The 19,051-nt window shown below is 45.4% G+C and overlaps 1 protein-coding gene across 5 annotated transcripts; it reads right to left on the bottom strand.

Moving 5' to 3' along the window:
- Positions 1–3,760: 3,760 nt before the first annotated feature.
- ENSA (endosulfine alpha) lies at positions 3,761–10,899 on the bottom strand. 5 transcript variants are annotated; one of them, XM_032267526.1, is made up of 5 exons: positions 10,693–10,899; positions 8,739–8,864; positions 7,233–7,399; positions 4,610–4,642; positions 3,761–4,488 (listed from the first exon to the last, which is right to left on the bottom strand). In XM_032267526.1, the coding sequence occupies exons 1-5, from the start codon at positions 10,747–10,749 to the stop codon at positions 4,473–4,475; spliced, it is 399 nt and encodes a 132-aa protein (XP_032123417.1). In that variant the 5' UTR covers positions 10,750–10,899; the 3' UTR covers positions 3,761–4,472. The 5 variants fall into 5 exon arrangements, with proteins under 5 accessions (XP_032123417.1, XP_032123416.1, XP_032123420.1 ...); XM_032267525.1 differs by lacking the exon at positions 10,693–10,899 and adding an exon at positions 10,278–10,577; XM_032267529.1 differs by lacking the exon at positions 4,610–4,642.
- Between the last annotated feature and the right edge of the window lie 8,152 nt (positions 10,900–19,051).

Here is a 19,051-nt window from a genome sequence, read left to right as displayed (position 1 = left end):
GTAGTCCCAGCTACTTGGGAGACTAAAGTGGGAGGATCGCTTGAGCCTCAAGGCAGAGGTTGTCCTGGGCAGAGATAGCGCCACTGCACTCCAGCCCATGCAAGACCCTGTCAAAAAAAAAAAAAAAAAAAAAAAAAAAGGCTAGGTGCAGTGGCTCACACCTGTAATCCTAGCACTTTGGGTGGATCAGGAGGTCAAGAGTTCGACACCAGCCTTGCCAACATGGTGAAACACCATCTCTACCAAAAACACAAAACTTAGCCAGGCATGGTGGCACATGCCTGTAATCCCAGCTACTCATTAGGCTGAGGCAGGAGAATCACTTGAACCCAGAGGTGCAGGTTGCAGTGAGCCAAGATAACATCACTGCACTCCACTCTGGGTGACACAGCGAGACTCTGTCTCAAAAAAAATAATGTGTATACGCAACTATTAATTGCTCATCCCTATTCCTCTGTATAGCTAGACCACCACTGCTGCAAGCATAACACTGTAATATTTCTTCATGTATAATGTAATTTTCTTGAACGAGGCAGCCACATATCATTTATCTGGTATGTCAGCACAGTGCCGGGCCCACTGTGGGCACTTATTAAGTAACTTATATTTACTAAGTGAGTCCAGTCGGATTTCCTCTTCTCAGAATTCTACTACCTGACTAACCATATGCTATCTTGCATTATATGTAGAAGTGTCTCAATGAGGATACATATTCCTCTAGAGCAGAAATCACCTCTTACACTGTTTATCTGCCCAACAACAGCTAATTTTTCCAACTACAAAGTGAGTATTCAACAGTCATTTGTGACTTAAACATACTGCAGTCCAAGCATGGGAGGTCCCACCTTATCTTTACTAGCAAGTCATCTGTCTGTAATAAAATTCTGCTAACAGCTTATCTCCTGACTCTCCTTCCCTTAGCTTAGAACTCAGAACTATAAATCTGCCTATATCTATGTGCTATTGTCATATCTTAGGTTCCCCAGGATAGAATAGATCTTTCCTTTCTTTTTAATTTTCCTCAAGACACAGTAGAGGGCATTATACAGGCAAGGGCTGCTTGTATGGGTGGTGTTGGCTCACTGTAGATATAACCTCAATGGCAATTCTCTCCAGGTTATTTTTCTTTTGCCTGTCTTTTATACGCCCAGCCCACAGCAGCTTAAAATAAAAGCTGTCGGACAGTAATGGTGACTTCATCCCTGCCACCCTGCATATTCGATGGCTCAGCTGAGAGGCTTGTCAGCACAATCATGTTGAAGGAGTGGAAGAACCTTTGGGATAAAGACTTTAGAATGTATCTAGCTAAAATAATGAGCAGGAATAACTGTTAGAAGCATTGCAGAATCAGTTTGCTTTGGTTGTCTAGCCCTACAGCATGGGAGTGAAGGAGAAGGAACGGCCACATCCTGCCAAGTGTGCTGTAGTGAAGAACTAAAAGGAAAAAAAAAAAAAGGCTAAGGAGTAACATGAAATACAGATCGCCCCAAACATTTTTTGGCACCCCAGGCTTCTTAAGGCCATAACTTATAATTGGAGACCAGGAAAGCCAGGAATAGAGAAGAAATAATATAAAAGCTTGGCCGGGCACGGGGGCTCATGCCTGTAATCCCAGCACTTTGGGAGGCCGAGGCGGGTGGATCACCTGAGGTCAGGAGTTCAAGACCAGCCTGGCTAACATGGAGAAACCCTGTCTCTACTGAAAATACAAAAAAATTAGCCAGGCATGGTGGCATGCGCTTGTAATCCCAGCTACCCGGGAGGCTGAGGCAGGAGAATAGCTAGAACCTGGGAGGCAGAGGCTGTAATGAGCCAAGATCATGCCACTGCACTCCAGCAACCCGGGCGACAGAGCAAGACTCCATCTCAAAAAAAAAAAAAAAAAAATACACACACACATTAACTCAAGCTCTTCAGCTAACTTTTCCAGCTTAGAAGTAACTCCCTTAACTTCCTCACTTGTATTAAAATGAAAATGCACCAACTGCTGGGTGTAGTGGCTCACACCTGTAATCTCTGCACTTTGGGAGGCTGAGGTGGAGGGACTGCTCGAGGCCAGGGTGCAGGAGCAGCCTATGCAACAAAACGAGATCCTGTCTATAAAAGAAAGAAAATATATTCTGTAGTCCCAGCATTTTGGGAAGCTGAGGTGGGAGGAGTGCTCAAGCCTGAGTTCTGAGACTCACCTGGGCAACATGGTGAATCCTCACCTCTAAAAAAAATAATCAGTGTGGTGCCATGTGCTTGTAGTCCCAGCTACTTGGGAGGCAGATATGGGTAGATTACTTGAACCCAGGAGGTTGAAGCTACAGTGAGTGGTGTTTGCACCCTGTACTCCATTCTGGGCGACAGAGTAAGACCCTGACTCTAAAAAAAAACAAAAAAAAAAACGAAGAAAGAAATTGAATGATCCCACATTTGTCTGACCTCATTCCCCAGCTGGCAAACACACTCAGGAGGAAGTCATGGGATAGCTCATTAATCCCACCACAATTAACACCATTAACTTGTCTCTAGTTTGAGGTTATACTTGTTTTATTTACTTATTTATTTTTTTAGACAGTCTTGCTCCATCACCCAGACTGGAATGCAGTGGCGTGATCTCTGCTCACTGCAACCTCTGCCTCCCAGATTCAAGCAATTTTTCTGCCTCAGCCTCCGGAGTAGCTGGGATTAGAGGCACGCGCCACCATGCCTGGCTAATTTTTTTGTATTTTTAGTAGAGATGGGGTTTCACCATGCTGGCCAGGCTGGTCTTGAACTCCTGACCTCAGGTGATCCACCCGCCTCAGCCTCCCAAAGTGTTGAGATTATAGGCGTGAGCCACCCCATTCAGTTTATTTTTTCTTTTGAGATGGAGTCTCGCTCTGGTTGTCCAGGCTGGAGTGCAGTGGCATGATCTCAGCTCACTGCAACCTTCACCTCCTGGGTTCAAGCAATTCTCTTGCTTCAGCTTACCAAGTAGCTGGGATGTGTGTGCCACAATGCCTGGTTAATTTTTGTATTTTTGGTAGAGACAGGGTTTCACCATGTGGGCCAAGCTGGTCTCAAACTCCTGACCTCAAGTGATCCACCTATCTAGGTCTCCCAAAGCACTGGAATTACCAGTGTAAGCCACCACGCCTGGCCATAGTTTGTTTCTCCTTTGGTACCCTTTCTTTTTTACGTAACATTCACAGGCGGCTTTTAACGCCTTTCAGTAGCAGGTTTCCAGCACTGCAGTTTGGACATCAAGAGGAAAGAAGTCACTGTGCCTCCTGCTGGCCACTAGCAGAAAGACTTGAGTTTCTTCTGGTTTACTACAAAGAAATAATACATTCATTTCTTTTGGCTTGTCACATTTTTCCCTCACAAACATGGGAACCTGCAAAGGAATGGAAGACAAACGGAAAAGGGAGAACGGGCCTCCTTTTTTTTTTTTTTTTTTTTTGCTAAGTCTGCACTGGGCTTAGGTGTCAAGAAACCATTTAGATCAAATACCTTAAATCCCTCTTCTTGTGAGCCACAAACTGAGGCTGATGCATCATCTACATTAGCTAGAGAAACAAAGGGATGGACAAGGTAGGTTTATGCCAACATTCCTGCTCCCTCTCCCTAAGTGATGGAATTGGGGAGCTCAGCCACATCTCACATTAAAGGCCCCCGTGTCCCTTGGAAACTCTGGGCCCCCATCAGCTTCTCCCCTGAACAATGTCTTCAGTTTTCTACTATGTTTTCTTCCCCTCCCAAACCCCAATAAAACACACCAACTGCTTCAGAGTATTTCTGGGTTGGGTTTTTTCACGGGTTTTTGTTGTTTTTTATTTCAAATACTGAAAAAGTCCTTTGGGCTCTGTGGGATTCCCCATGCTCACAGCTCCTCTCTCCCACACTCACTGCCCACAGGAAATCTATTTCAAGGACAGTACTTTTTAAAAATGATTAATGTTGAGTTCTCAACTAGCTCTGCAGAACCAGAGGAGCTGTTTGCATCTGTCTGTGTGGATGGAGTTTCTTTTATCTGACAGCAGGTCTCCAGCCACACGGAAACAAGGCATTTATCCACAGAGCTCGACTAGAACCCCTTATCTTCAGTCTACTCCACTTCCTTCCCCTCACACCTACCCCACACCAGCCCCGTAGTGAAGAAGGATAGTCAGGAATGTTTTTACCAGCTCCAAGCCCTAATTCACATTCCTCCGTATCTCCCACCCGACCCTCTCAACCCTACCCCCACCCCCAGGATTTCAATGAGATTTCTCCCAACTGTTATTCGGAAAAAAGGTAAAATAAAAAAGGTTCAAGGTCTTGGTGCTCGGCCCAAGGGGCTCCATGTGCTGGGACACCAACGGGCAGGGGCTTCTGCCTCTCCAGCCCGTACCCGAGCCACCTCCTGATCCCTGGCTGCAAAAGCAGGAAGGGGCAGGAGCCAGCACAGGACCCGGGGTGGGGGGTGGGCAGCATCTCAGGATCTGGCGGAGCCCCGGGCAGCATCATTCAACTTGGCCACTGTGGACGAACACAGAAGAAAAAAAAAAAAAAACACTGTCAAGTAATAGGGGAAAAAAACCCTGAACTCCATCCCAGTCTTTACCCGTGATTTGTCCACATTTAACAATCCTTAGGCTACCTGGCATATGTCTCCATCCTATCCATAACAGAGTTGCAAAAAAATCAAAAAAGGGAATTTTCGGTCTTTTCCTATCCACAAAACAGTGTTCCCTACCTTTCTGGGATTCCCATGGAAAACAAACACAGAAAAACAATTCTTTCAATAAGATCAAAATCACTGGAGGTTTCCAGGAGCTAAGCTGCCTTGCTCACAGCAGACTCAGTTTCAGAGGCATGGCCACAGCTACTTGCAAAGACTGAGGTAGCAAAGTGATGAGGTGGTGACTATGTGGAGGCCAGAACCAGACCACATACATGCTGTTTTGAGTGGATTTAATAGTCCGGGTTTAATCAAAGCAATTTGCATGTGGATTTTGGAATGACCCTTGCTTGCTAAGGAAGCTATGTACTTCATGCTGTGGAAACTGGTGGCAGACACAGAATGTAGCTTGTTTGTTTTCCTTCTTAGGCTTGAAGATGACCAGGTAGAGACAGACTGAAACCAACATTTTTTTCTGTTTTCCCTGCTCCTTCTATTCCTTCCTAAAAAATCAGACTCACTGTGACCGGTAGTCTTGAGGACTCAAGCTGAATGATAGAGAAGGCAGCTCAGACAGAAAAGAAGAAAGTACAGAATTCGAGAAGATCGGAGATGAAGAAAACGTACAAAATTATATATATATTTATATATATAATAACATGACATATCTATGTACAGCATGGCTGGGACAGTTGAAGAAATTATACAATGATGTTCGGCATTTTCCCCTTCCCACATGGACTTTGGATTAAGGATGACGGCATGAGGAAATGGAGCAAGAAACACAAAAATTATATACAATTACAAGTGACAGTCAAGGAGTTTGGGAACCAGGGAGTCCAGGGATCCTGCTCTCTCCATTCCTTTCTCACCAACTTTTTCCTATCCAATCTGAATGACAGCCTGAGTACTGAATGCCAGTCACGAGAAAAGTATATACACACCTCCCCTCCCCCGCATGCACATCCGCAAGTCTATCAGTCATTCTCACTGGGCCAAGTGTTTGGCATATCAGAATCTGTGATGTGAGAGGGCAAGAGGATTACAGAATCTTGCTCTCTTGAACATTAGTTCTCACCCTGGCCTTCTCTGCCATAACCAGCAAGTTGTATTCAATAAGATTCTAGCCAAGCTGGTGATAACTAGATAGAAGATGCTGGTCACCTACAACCCCTTTCCTCCACCTGTTCATGAATTGCATGGTTACCTTTTCTCATCACTCAAGAGCTGGGTTGCTGAGTTCTGGGAATGCAGAGATTTCTCAGTCTTCCTCCTCTCCCACCCTAACCACTTTCCCCAGCTTCCTCCAAGGTGAATCATCTTCTAAGAACCTGCTCCTCCAGCCCTGCAGTAGCACTAAGCCCCAGGGACTAGCTCAGTTTATCCTTCTTCCTCATTCCCTAATAATACACCTGGCTTCAGATTGGATCTGAAACATGGGTCAACATATGTGCATGACTGAGCATGTTTCCTCAGGCCTGCAGCTCTGCTGCCAGAAAAGCTTTTTTAGCAGCTAAGGCCCAGATGTAGGCTGGGAAAGTGGGCTGGGTCAGAGGCAAGAAGCTTCCATGGCTAACTTCTTAATTTTTTTTTGACCCTCAAGACTATGATATCTATAAGGTTCTCTTGACGGAATTTATAATCCCCAAACCTCAACTCTCTCCTCATGTAGTCTTCAAATGGTTCCCTCTATCGTACTTTCCCTTCCTTACTTTTAGTTTTACAATGAATAGTACAGAGTTTTTCTGCTGCCATTTATGACTTCAGAATCAGAATCAATCTTACATATATTTAACTCTATTTTACAGACGAGGAAATAGAAATCGAGAGGCTAAATGACTTAACCAAGGTTATACATTAGCTCTGCCAAGACCGAGTAGAGCCAGAACCCAGGTATCTTGACTCCTAAACCAGTGCTCTTTCCACTATCCCATGATACTTTCAAAGGCAACATGCTGGAAAAGAGAGAGAAGGTGCCCATTTTCTGTGAATAATATTCATCAATCTTTACATTATTTGACAGCCAGAGCAAACTGTAAGAGATACTAAGTAAGAAGCCTAAGGGGGCACTGTAGTTTTTTGGCAAGCAAATCAATTTTTCTTTTTAAGGATTTTCTAAACCTGCCATAATGGAAACACGAAGCAATAGCAGCCCAAGGGACAGAACACTTAGAAGCACAGAAAACACGTCTCACTCAATCTACCTTTCCCAACTATGTTAGGTTAGCCTTGGGATGTTAAACCTGCCAAATTATTCCCAAGGCTCAACCTAATCAATTTTGGGACATTCTCTCCAAAAAAGAGAAATCACATCTCTCCAGTTTCTCACACAAAAAAAGCATCTGCAGCATTTCCAATTCTAGTCTTTCCTATATCTGGGCCCAACCTGGACTACAGGGTGGGTGTGGAAGTCTCGATTTAACCAAAGTAATGAACTCAGAGCCCCTCTTCAACCTACATTACCTTCTCAGCAGCCCCCAGCAGAATCACAGTCATTTCTGGCTAGCAAGCTGAGATCTGACTAGGTGACCATTTCATCCCTGCCTATAATATATAAAAGTCCAGTGGTTGAGGAAGGGGAAGAGAGGGGGGCTCAGGTTACCCCGCAAGCTTGCTGGTGACGAGCGAGGACTTTCTCTGGGGCAGATCCTGTGGGGTGGGGATGTGGTCACCAGTCACCAGGTTCTTGTCTGGTCCTGCACTTGGCAGCTGCTTATTCTTCATCTTGGCTTTGGCCATGTTGTAGTCTCCTGAGTCAAAGTACTTTTGCTAAGAGATAAGAGGGAGGTTTAGGTGAGTGAGGCACTCTAGCCTTCCTCAAAAACAAAGAGACTCACATCTCACATCCATTACAAACCCTCATGCACATGCAGATCTTTCAAGAAGTCTGGCTTGATTAACATCATGCATATACAGCTTAACATTAATTACATGTACTTATGTCTCCTCCCCAAATGTGTTCTGACTTTTTCAGGCATGTAAGCAGTTTCCCAGGTGGAGTATATAGTTTTGGAGTCAAGGGATAGCCCCTACCATCCTTTGGACCCCACTCAGTATAGGACGGTTCAACCATAATCACTTACTTTAGTCATAAAGGGTTACTAAGGACCTTACTGGGTACAAGGCAATAGCTTGGTACTGGGGAAATATAAATGAGTAAGATATAGAGAAGGATCAATATGGGGCTATGCTAGCAACCAGATCAACCACAAACCTCAAAATGATTATTCTCTCAGACCAGGAATAGAAACTGGGCCTGTTGGTGAGGATAATGTACTTTCCTTCTGACTCTCACAGCTCCCACACATGTTCCATGACTGTGACAGCCTGCCTACGCCTGCCTTGCCTCCAGCAAGGTAAATGCAAATCAGCATCACATTATCATCTGTGACTAGACTCAGTAACTGGGATCCTCCACAGGGATGTTTCGCCCTCCATTTCATACACACAGAGGAGAACACTCCAATGTGATGATTTATAATCCTTCCGTCATTGGAGAGTAAAGGAAATTTTTTTTTTTTTTTTTTTTAAAGATAATACAATCTTTCAGTCAGCTTTAGGTACCTTTGGGAACTAAAAATCTGATCAGGAGCTACATGGCTCTTGGTGAGGAGGACCACTCTGAACAGGAAAAATAAGTTTGTTGCAGGAGTATAATTAGTGGCTGGTGCATACTTCAAGGGTATGAAGAAACTGATTCATTTCAAGTTGAGGATTTATTTCTGTAAGAGAGATGGTTTGATCTTCTTCTCAAATGATGCATCCCAAAATTTATCTCTAATCCTTAAAAAGTGCCTCCTAAAACCTCCACCATTCCAACAGGCAAATGCCTGGGGGCAGTCTGCATTGCAGTTTCTAACATCTTTTCCTCATTCCGTCATGTACCCAAATGCTCCAATTTAAGCCTTAATTTTCAACATGGAAAATCAAGAGAGAATTGGTACCATATCAGGGATTTACATTAATCTGACTTCAAGTTTCGAATTCCTTTCTACTTCTGTTCAACAACAAAACCTCCAGAAAAGGATCCAGTAGAACCCTCTTTAGACTTCATTCCAAGAACCCCCTCTGGCTCTAAAGAAAGACGGTAAGAGATTATGCCCCGTACCCCTTTCTGGAGTCTCTTCATGAGGAAATCGGAGCCTCCAGGCTTTTGTCCTAGGCTTGGGTATTTGGCCTTTAGCTTTGCCTCTTCAGCTCTCTCAGGGAGAATGCCTTCTTTCTCCTGCGTGTCCTGGAGAAAACAAATGAGCCAAATAAAGTTAAAGACTGAGAAACAACTGCTTCTCACATCTGATAACAATTACACTATCAACTTCTCCTGGAAATCCACCCACTTGTAAATATGCTATCCTACTCTGCAGTTAAAAGCTAGACCTTTGTTAAAAATCCCCAAAGCTCAAGGTAACTATTGTGAGAAAGACAAGCTGCTTCTCACACTACACCCAAGGAACCACCCAGGGACCTGCACATATTGGGCTAAAGGTAACACTAAACACAATACTTTAATCACAGAGTGGGCCATATCACTCAGCACAAATACTAAGACAAAAAGAGAAAAAAGAGCTAGCAGGCAGGGCTTTTGGTGATACAAGATGAGTAGGAGGGTTCCCTAAGCTATCCTACATGTCACATGGGAAATTGAAAAAAAATGTTTGGGGCTGGGTGTGGTGGCTCATGTCTGTAATCCCAGCACTTTGGAAGGCCGGAGGTGGGGCGGGGAATGGGGTGCATCACTTAAGCCCAGGAGTTCAGGACCAGCCTGGGCAATATGTTGAAACCCCGTCTTTACAATAACAAAAAAAGTTTGCTAAATGTTCCCTCCTTATTTTTTTTTTCTTTTTAAAAACTCCTACCCAACAAAGCAATTCCTTCCTCATTCAGGGTCTAAGCCACCTGTTAGGTCTCCCTGTGGAGGAGGCTAGCTATGTGTCCTTCTCCAAAGATCTCCACCTGAGAGTAATGGCACAGCCTTGCTTCAACATTTCCACAAATATTATGATAGGAAGCTGATAAAGAGGAAGATGATACTGTTTTTTAACCTCAGGAAAATAAAGATACAGTAGGCTCACTAGTATTTACCCACCAGCTTTCACCAAAAAAATCAATACCTACCCTGGTGCGGCAGAAGCTCTCACTATTGCAGTAAATCTCTTCTTGTTTCTTGTGGTCCCTACTGCCCTTTAGTGACTTTGAAAAGATCCGAAGTCAACGTATGGCTCTTTTTAGTGGAATTATATTCCTTTCTCTTGAAATTCACGCATAGATGTAACACCAAGTGTATTTCATGAGTGCCTGAACCTAGTACTAAATTTTAGATGTCAAATACAAACCCCGGTAAGGGGTTTATTTGGCGTATGTTCATCACAGAATCGCGGGTGGACTAAATCTCTGCCTTGGCAGTCTAGGGGAAGGGAGTGGTGTCTTTCTCACGACTCTGTCGGCGTCTTTTTCCAAGTTTAACCTCCATGATTCTGTTTGGAACCCTAGTCCTCTTCAATCTTGTTCGGTCCTCATGGAAGGTGAGCAATAGACCATCCCAAGCTACTAAAATAGGTCTCTTGAGAAAGTTGCCACCTTAAACTAGCTACTATAATAATTACACTTCTCCCCTCCCCCAATATTGGTCATTTGTAAACGTCTTTACCTCGACCCGAATCTTTGCGGATTGAGTAACTGGCCCCAGCCCAGTTACTGGGCCATTTACCTCTACTAACCGGTAAACACACATCACATTCAGGACCACCAGCCAGCCCCCTTTCCATTCACCATCTTTCCAAACACCCGCCCCGCGTCCAAGCTCGGCCAATTACAGCACAGCGTCCAAGGGTTGAGCAGTAGGACTATTGGCCAATGAGGAAGAGTACAGTACTGAGTGACAAACGACCCAACTAACCAGCGCCAAAGCAGCAGGTCGTGTTGAACCTCACCCTGCGTGACGCAAGAAGTGACCAACCCCTGCGGAGCCTGAGACTATGGCGACCAATCCGCACTAATGGGAGACCATCTCCCGCCCCAGCACGGTCTCCCCAGCTCGCCCGCCCGCACCCCCTCCATTTCACCTGCTTCTCCTCGCCGGTCTCCTCCGCAGGGTTCTCTTCTTCTTGTTTCTGGGACATGGCGGGACCGGGACTGTGGAGTGTAGGGGGCCCGGGAAGGCAACCGGAGAAGGGAAGGGGGAGGGGAAACGGGGACAACCTGCGCTGCTGCTTCGGCTCCTGTCACTAGGGTTGCTCAGTCAAAATGGCGGCCCTTGCCCGTGACGTTGCGACCGCCCCTTCCTATGAGAGCCAATGAGAGTGAGGTAGATGGGACAATGACGTAACGCTCTACCAATAGTCGCTGTCTAAAGGTGGGCTCTATGGCGGCGACCGGCAAGCTGGAACACCAACCTGGGAAGAGAGTGAGCCACAAGGACCAATTGGAAGTCTGTGGGGGATGTTGGGGGCGGGGCTTCTGGCTGTGGTATTTGCAGCTTTGGTGGGCTTCGGTTTTCTTCACTTCACCGTCTGGCGCTCGAGAGGCTTCGCAGGGCGTCAAACTGGAGAGCCGATTTTATTCTTAGGTGGAGAGGATTAAGCTTTGCGCAGTGTTAGCAGAAAATGATCGATCTCCAGAAAATTATTTGGCAGTCAGATTGGATTTTAATGGTACTAACAGGCCAGGAGCGGTGGCTCACGTCTGTAATCCCAGCACTTAGGGAGGCCGAGGCGGGCGGATCACCTAAGGTCACGAGTTCGAGACCATCCTGGCCAACATGGCGAAACCCCATCTCTACTGAAAATACAAAAATCAGCCGAGCGTGGTGGCCCGCCCCTGTAATCCCAGCTACTTGGGAGGCTGAAGCAGGAGAACCGCTTGAACCCGGGAGGCAGAGGTTGCAGTGAGCCGAGATCGCGCTACTGCACTCCATCCTGGGCAACAGAGCGAGACCCTGTCTCAAAAAATAAAAATAAAATAAAATGGTACTAACGGTATTACAATGTGTCACTTGGCCTGTGGAATAGAGAGACTGAGTCTGAACCCGAGTTGTCTTGCAAAGCACTAATGGCTTATGTTCCGTAATTTAGCCCTTATGTATAGTCTTTATATTTGTTCAGGGTCCTCCCATGGGGACTAAGCGCCTTGAAACAGGGAGCACAGTGTAGGTATATGGTAAACATTTAGTAAATACAGTAAACACTAGTTAACCTATCCAGAATCACGGTTTAACATTTCTTGGGCGTCTGTCTGTATGTGGATGGTATTATGTTAGTTGGGGGGTACATATATAGCAAGGCAGTCTCTGCCCTTAGAATGCTTACAGGTAGTGGGGTATGGAGAGGAAAGGCTTTCACAGTATGCCACGTGTACCCTAAATCCCCAAGATTATTAAATAGATACATTTTCCTAGAGTGTTAGTCAATAAGCATGGCATATTTATATTAAAAACAAACATTGGGCCGGGCGCGGTGGCTCACGCCTGTAATCCCAGCACTTTGGGAGGCCGAGGCGGGTGGATCACGAGGTCAAGAGATCGAGACCATCCTGGTCAACATGGTGAAACCCCGTCTCTACTAAAAATACAGAAAAAAATTAGCTGGGCATGGTGGCGCGTGCCTGTAATCCCAGCGACTCAGGAGGCTGAGGCAGGAGAATTGCCTGAACCCAGGAGACGGAGGTTGCGGTGAGCAGAGATCGCGCCATTGCACTCCAGCCTGGGTAATAAGAGCGAAACTCCGTCTCAAAAAAAAATTAAAAAATAAAAAAATAAAAACAAACATTGGTCTAATAGTAATGATACTGTAAATGTCACATTAAATTTTATTTTACTTTATAAAAGAGGTCTTGCTATTTTGGCCAGGTTGCTCTTGAACTCCTGGACTCAAGCGATCCACCCTCCTTAGCCTCCCAAAGTGCTGGGATTACAGGAGTGAGGCACCACAGCCGACCCTGAGGCCCTGTCTCTTTAAAAACAAACAATCCTGCCGGGCGCGGTGGCTCAAGCCTGTAATCCCAGCACTTTGGGAGGCCGAGGCGGGTGGATCACGAGGTCAAGAGATCGAGACCATCCTGGTCAACATGGTGAAACCCCGTCTCTACTAAAAATACAAAAAATTAGCTGGGCATGGTGGTGCGTGCCTGTAATCCCAGCTACTCGGGAGGCTGAGGCAGGAGAATTGCCTGAACCCAGGAGGCGGAGGTTGCGGTGAGCGGAGATCACGACATTGCACTCCAGCCTGGGTAACAAGAGCAAAACTCCATCCAAAAAAAAAAAAAAAAAAAAAAAAACAATCCTGAGATGTTTCATCAGAAGTGAAAAAAAAGTAAAACAAACAAATTTAGTTAAACCTAAGAAATCCAATTGAAAAACAAGTAAGGAATTTAGGGCCAGCCCAGTGGCTCAGGCCTGTAATCCCAGCACTTTGGGAGGCTGAGGCGTGGGGATCATGAGGTCAAGAGATCAAGACCATCCTGGCCAACATGATGAAACCCCATATCTATTTAAAAAAATATATAAATTAGCCGGGTGAGCGCCTGTAATCCCAGCTACTCGAGAGAAAGGCTGAAGCGGAAAAATCACTTGAACCCAGGAGGTGGAGGTTGCAGTGAGCCAAGATTGTGCCATTACACTCCAGCCTAGTAACAGAGCAAGCAAGGTTCTGTCTCAAAAAAAAAAAAAAAAAAAAAAAAAAACCTTGGGAGTTTGTCAGGTAAAGATGGAAGAAAGAAAGAAGGAAGGAAGGATGGATATTCCAGATCAGGGCAGGGCACACGTGAAACTGAGATAAATAGAATTAAGGTCAGAATCTGAAGGGCTTTGAATGCCAAGGTAAGGAACTTGTGACTAGTTCAATAATCAATGAAAGATATTTAAGGTTTTAGGCCAGGGAGTGGGAGATAACAATTGCTCTTTCTGAAGATTAATTTGGTGGTAATGAATAAAATGACACAGAATTCTAAGCAGAATACTACTCTGCAAACGTTAGGTGGGAGATAATTAGGATCTAACCTAGAAACATGGTATTTAAGAATAGAAAATAGTGAACCTAATCAAGAGAGTCTGTGACAATGGAATCCACTAGATGAGCAGCTTTTTGAATATAGGGAATGAGAAGACTGTGTGCCTGTAGGTGATTATTTGCAGAAACAATAAATTCAAGAAGAGGAGCCAATTTGGGAATGGAACTGAAAGCAGAGGGAAAATGAGGCATTCAGTTTTGAAAACTTGGACTTTTTTTTTTGAGACCGAGTCTCACTCTGTCGCCCAGGCTGGAGTGCAGTGGCAGACCTCTGCTCCATACAACCTCCGCCTCTGCTTCTAGCGATTCTCCTGCCTCAGCCTCTGACTACAGGTGTGCACCACCAGGCCCGGCTAATCTGTATATTTTTAGCAGAGACGGAGTTTTGCCATATTGGCCAGGCTAGCCTCAAACTGCTGACCTGTCTCGGCCTCCCAAAGTGCTGGGATTACAGGCATGAGCCACCATGCCTGGCCTGAAAACATGGATTTTATTAAAAGCCAGTGAACCACTTCGTGGAGATACCCAGGCAAGGAGGCAATGAAGACTTAGGATACATGACCTCTAAGATCTCCATATCTGAAATTTTAGGTTTTTTGTTTGTTTGTTTAGTTTGGCTTTTTTGAGATGAAGTCTCACTCTGTCACCAGGCTGGAGTGCAGTGGCGTGATCTCAGCTTACTGCAACCTCTGCCGCCTGGGTTCAAGCGATTCTCCTGCCTCAGACTCCCTAGTAGCTGGGATTACAGGCGCCCACTACCATGCCCAGCTAATTTTTTTGTATTTTTAGTAAAGCGGGGTTTCACCATGTTGGCCAGGATGGTCTTGATCACCTGACCTTGTGATCTGCTTGCCTTGGCTTCCCAAGGTGCTGGGACTACAGATGTGAGCCACTGCGCCGGCCTTTTTTTTTTTTTTTTTGAGATGGAGTTTTGCTCTTGTTGCCCAGAGTAGAGTACAGTGGTATGATCTCAGCTCACTGCAACCTCCGCCTCCCAGGTTCAAGTGACTCTCCTGCCTCAGCCTCTCCAGTAGCTGGAACTACAGGCGTGTGCCTCCATGCATGGCTAATTTTTGAAATTTATAGCAGAGACAGGGTTTCACCATGTTGGTCAGGCTGGTCTCGAACTCCTGACTTTAGGTAATTCACCCGCCTCAGCCTCCCAAAATGCTGGGATTACAGGTGTGAGCCACCATGCCCAGCCTGAAAACATGGACTTTATTAAACGCCAGTGAACCATTTGGTGGAGTCATCCAGGCAATGAAGACTTAGGTAAGTGACCTCTAAGATTTCCATATCTGAAATAGGTAGGTGGGTCACGGGGTCAGGAGTTTGAGACCAGTCTGGCCAACATGGTGAAACCCCATCTCAACTAAAAATACCAAAAATTATCTGGGCGTGGTGACCTGCGCCTATAATCCCAGCTACTCGGGAGACTGAGACTAGAAAATCGCTTGAACCCGGGAGGCAGAGGTTGCAGTGAGCCAAGATGGCGCCACTGAACTCCAGCAACAAAAGTGAAACTCTTCTCGAAAAAACAAAACAAAACAGAAATGTGGGGAAGAAAGTTGGCAAAAGACAGAGACAAATGATCAGAGTGGTAGGGAGAGAATCAGAAGAGACAAGAGCCGTGGAAAGCAAATGAAGGAAAGGGAGGGCAGGTTGTCAATGTTAAATGTGATACAGAAGTTAAAGATGTAGGCGACAGAGGTCAATTGCAAGGCGTTACAGAGCGAGGAGGTGGCAGCAATAACAGTAAAGCAAGGAATGGGCAGAGCAGTAGCAGCAGATTTTCTTTCAGGGAATAGTAGGCAAGACTCAAGCATGTTTTTAGAAAAGGGGAATGAGCTGATAGAGAAAAACTAAAAATGTAATTATTTACTTTAAAGAGGCAATACTGGCTGGGCACAGTGGTTCACTCCTGTAATCTCAGCACTTTGGGAGGCTGAGGCGGGTGGATCACTTGAGGCTAGAGTTCGAGACCAGCCTGGCCAACATGGTGTAACCCTGTCTCTACTAAAAATACAAAAATTAACCAGATGTGGTGGGGGTTGCCTGTAATCCCATCTACTAGGGAGGCTGAGGCAAGAGAATTGCTTGAACCTGGGAGGTGGAGGTTGCAGTGAGCTGAGATTGCACCACTGCACGCCAGCCTGGACAACAGGGTGAAACCCTGTCTCTGAATAAATAAATAGGCAATACTAAGAGAATTAGAGTCTCAGAGAAAGTTAGTAGGTCAAGAGGGAGAGAGGCAGACAGGTTGACTTTGGCAGCTGTAAAGGAAGAGAGGGAGATAAAATGAACAGAGATTTTGAGTGGCTAAACATTTAGGAAAGTCAGGTTGAATGAACTTGTTTTTCTGAGTATGGTCAATCTTTTGAAAATAAAAAGGATGTGGGTGAGATAGAGGATCTCGGAAAAAATGGAGGTTGGAAACAGTCCTATAGAAATTAGCAATGATTCCAGATAGCAAGAAAGAGCCGAGATTAAATAGTAGATTAGAATTTATAGTAGTCCCAATCAGCATGGCTTTTTGACTTTGGTCAATAACTCCTGGCTGCCTTGGAATGCAAAAAACAGCTTAGGTCAAAGGACTAGTAGAGAAGGAACAGTGGGAGGAGGGCAATAAGGAAGTTGAGAGGTTGGTTTGCCAGTTTGTTGAAATAGCTGACCACAGCATCTAGGCTCTGTACGAAAAATGGAATGAGACAGATGAACTAGGAGAATAGGAAGGTGTTGAAGAACTGGAGGTCATGAGACAGATGAAATTCAGATTTGGTGGGAATGAATGAGAGAGGCTGGAGAGTAGAAGGTTGCAATGAGACTAGAATGTTAGTTTGTATCCTGGGAGGTGGAGAAATTACAGGTTATGATAAGCTTTATCCCATAATAACTATAATTGATGGGAGACATGGCATGGCAATAAAAGTCACTTGATGGCCAGGCGTGGTGGCCCATACCTGTAATCCCAGCACTTTGGGAGGCCGAGGTGGGTGGATCGCCTGAAATCGGGTGTTCAAAACCAGTCTGGCCAACATGGTAAAACCTGTCCCAACTGAAAATACAAAATTATCCGGGCACGGTGGTGCATGCCTATAATCCAGCTACTTGGGAGGCTGAGGCAGGAGAATCACTTGAACGTGGGAGGCAGAGGTTGCAGTGAGTCGAGATCGTGCCATTGCACTCCAGCCTAGGCAACAAGAGTGAAACTCTGTCTCAAAAAAAAAAGAAAAAAAAATCACTTGAGGTAATCAAGTAAGTGGGAAGCCATAAATGTTGAAGTCCTAGAGCATAATAATTGGGAGGAGGTTAGGATAGGGTGACCGTGACCCATATTTGGGGATGAGCTGTATGTCTCCAACACGTACTGTGTAGAAACAACTGTATGCCCCTTATCAAATGATTTGTAAGTTTCCACTAGTCCAGCAAGAGGCTCCTTTCATCCAACAAGCTTTTCGAGCACTCACTATGTGCTAGGTATCATTCTGGGAACTGCGAATGCGAAGATAAAGAACCGTCTCTTCAACTTGTACACAGATGAGTGAGGAGATAAAGACAGTTTACACTGGAAAAGGGGTATCAAAGGCAGCTTCCTGGAGGACGTGACATTTGAAGGAAGTATAGGAATACTTGAGATTAAAAAGAAAAAGAAGGCGGCGAAGAAGCCCTTTTCAGGCAGAAGGATCCTCATGTGAAAAGACACAAAACGATTAAGCCACCTCCATGTGGATCCTTGGTTCTCAAACTTGGTTGATTAGAAGCTCCCAGGGAACTTTATAAGAATACGGATTCTCTCGGCCCTATTTCACTCCAGCTGAGTCAGCATCTCTACAGTGGGGCCTGGAAATACATATTTTTGAAAAGCTCCCTGAGGAAAGCTGGAAAACACGGCTGCTCTGGGAACCTGTGTGAAGGGCAAGATGAAGTTTTTCAGGTTGCTGGGGTCCTGAGAAACCTTGACAATCATGCTAGACTATTGGGGTTTTATGTAGACAAAGGGAGCCTCTAATTTCTCTTTTTTTTTTTTTTTTTGAGACGGAGTCTTGCTCTGTCACCTAGGCTGGAGTGCAGTGGCGCAATCTCGGCTCACTGCAACCTCCGCCTCCTGAATTTAAGGGGTTCTTGTGCCTTGGCCTCCCAAGTAACTGGGATTAAAGGCATGTGCCACCATGTGTGGCTAATTTTTTTTTTTTTTTTTTGAGACAGAGTCTTGCTCTGTTGCTCAGGCTGGAGTGCAGTGATGTGATTTCAGCTCACTGCAATATCTGCCTCCTGGGTTCAAGTGATTCTCCTATCTCAGCTTCCCGAGTAGCTGGGATTACAGGCACACACCACCATGCCCTGCTAATTTTTCTATTTTTAATAGAGGCGGGGTTTCACTATGTTGGCCAGGATGGTCTCCATCTCCCTGACCTCGTGATCCGCCCCCCTCAGCCTCCCAAAGTTCTGGGGTTACAGGGGTGAGTAATTAGGTCTCTGGCCTAATTTTTGTATTTTTTACTAGAGATTGATTTTGCCATGTTGGCCAGGCTGGTCTTGAACTCCTGACCTCAGGTGATCTGCCCACCTCAGCTTCCCAAGTAGTACTGGGAATACAGGCATGGGCCACCATGCCTGCCCAAGCCTCTGATTTTCAAGCAAGGAAATGGTGGTTGTTAGATTAAGGATTTGGAGAGATTTAGGTGTAGAAGTAATGAGGAGGTTGGCCAGGATCCAGGAGGAAGACCAGCTGAATCTCAGCTGTTGTGGCAATCCAGGGAGATTTCAGAAGCGTGACCAAAGGCAGAGGTTCTGTGAATGGAGGGGAGCCTGAACAGACGAATGATATTGCATGTGGGTGATAAAGGTGAGGAGAGAACCAAGATGAACCCTAAATTCCTGAGTGAAGGGTGGTGCCAGTTTCTGAAAAGCAATTCCAGGGAGGAGACTGGATTGACAGAGTAAGGTAAGGAGAGAGGACCTGACTTTCTTATGTGTTTAGCTCCAGTCTTTTTTTTCTTATGTCTAATTTCTTTCTGGGCAGGTCCTAATCCTTCCAGGTATGAGTTGAGATGTCTGTAAAATTCATCAGTGCTGAAGCAACATTCTACAGAATGGCTATTAAAAAAAAAAAAGTTGGTCAGTCACAGTGACTCACCCCTGTAATCCCAGCATTTTGGGAGGCCGAGGCGGGTGGATCTTGAACTCCTGAGGTCAGGAGTTCAAGACCAGCCTGGCTAACATGGCGAAACTCCATCTCTACTAAAAATCCAAAAATTAGCCAGGCATGGTGGCACATGCCTGTAATTCCAGCTACTAGGGGGGCTGAGACAGGAGGATCGCTTGAACCTGGGAGGCAGAGGGGTTGCAGTGAGCCGAGATTGTGACACTGAACTCTAGCTGGGCAACAGAGTAAGGCTCCATCTCAAAAAAAAAAAAA

Source organism: Sapajus apella, unplaced genomic scaffold (genome assembly GCF_009761245.1).
Source record: "Sapajus apella isolate SASKATOON/1434 unplaced genomic scaffold, GSC_monkey_1.0 scaffold169, whole genome shotgun sequence".
Taxonomy (NCBI): Eukaryota; Metazoa; Chordata; class Mammalia; order Primates; family Cebidae; genus Sapajus; species Sapajus apella.
Note: the sequence above shows the minus strand (reverse complement) of the source record. Positions and strands in the feature narration are given on the sequence as shown.

Coding starts and splice junctions, on each gene's coding strand:
- ENSA (XM_032267525.1), bottom strand. CDS start 10,361: ATGTGTGTTTACCGGTTAGTAGAGGTAAATGGCCCAGTAACTGGGCTG. Junction 8,865..10,277: donor CCGCAAAGATTCGGGTCGAG/GTAAAGACGTTT, acceptor TGTTTTCTCCAG/GACACGCAGGAGAAAGAAGG. Junction 4,643..7,232: donor GTCACCAGCAAGCTTGCGGG/GTAACCTGAGCC, acceptor ATTTTTTTGCAA/CTCTGTTATGGATAGGATGG.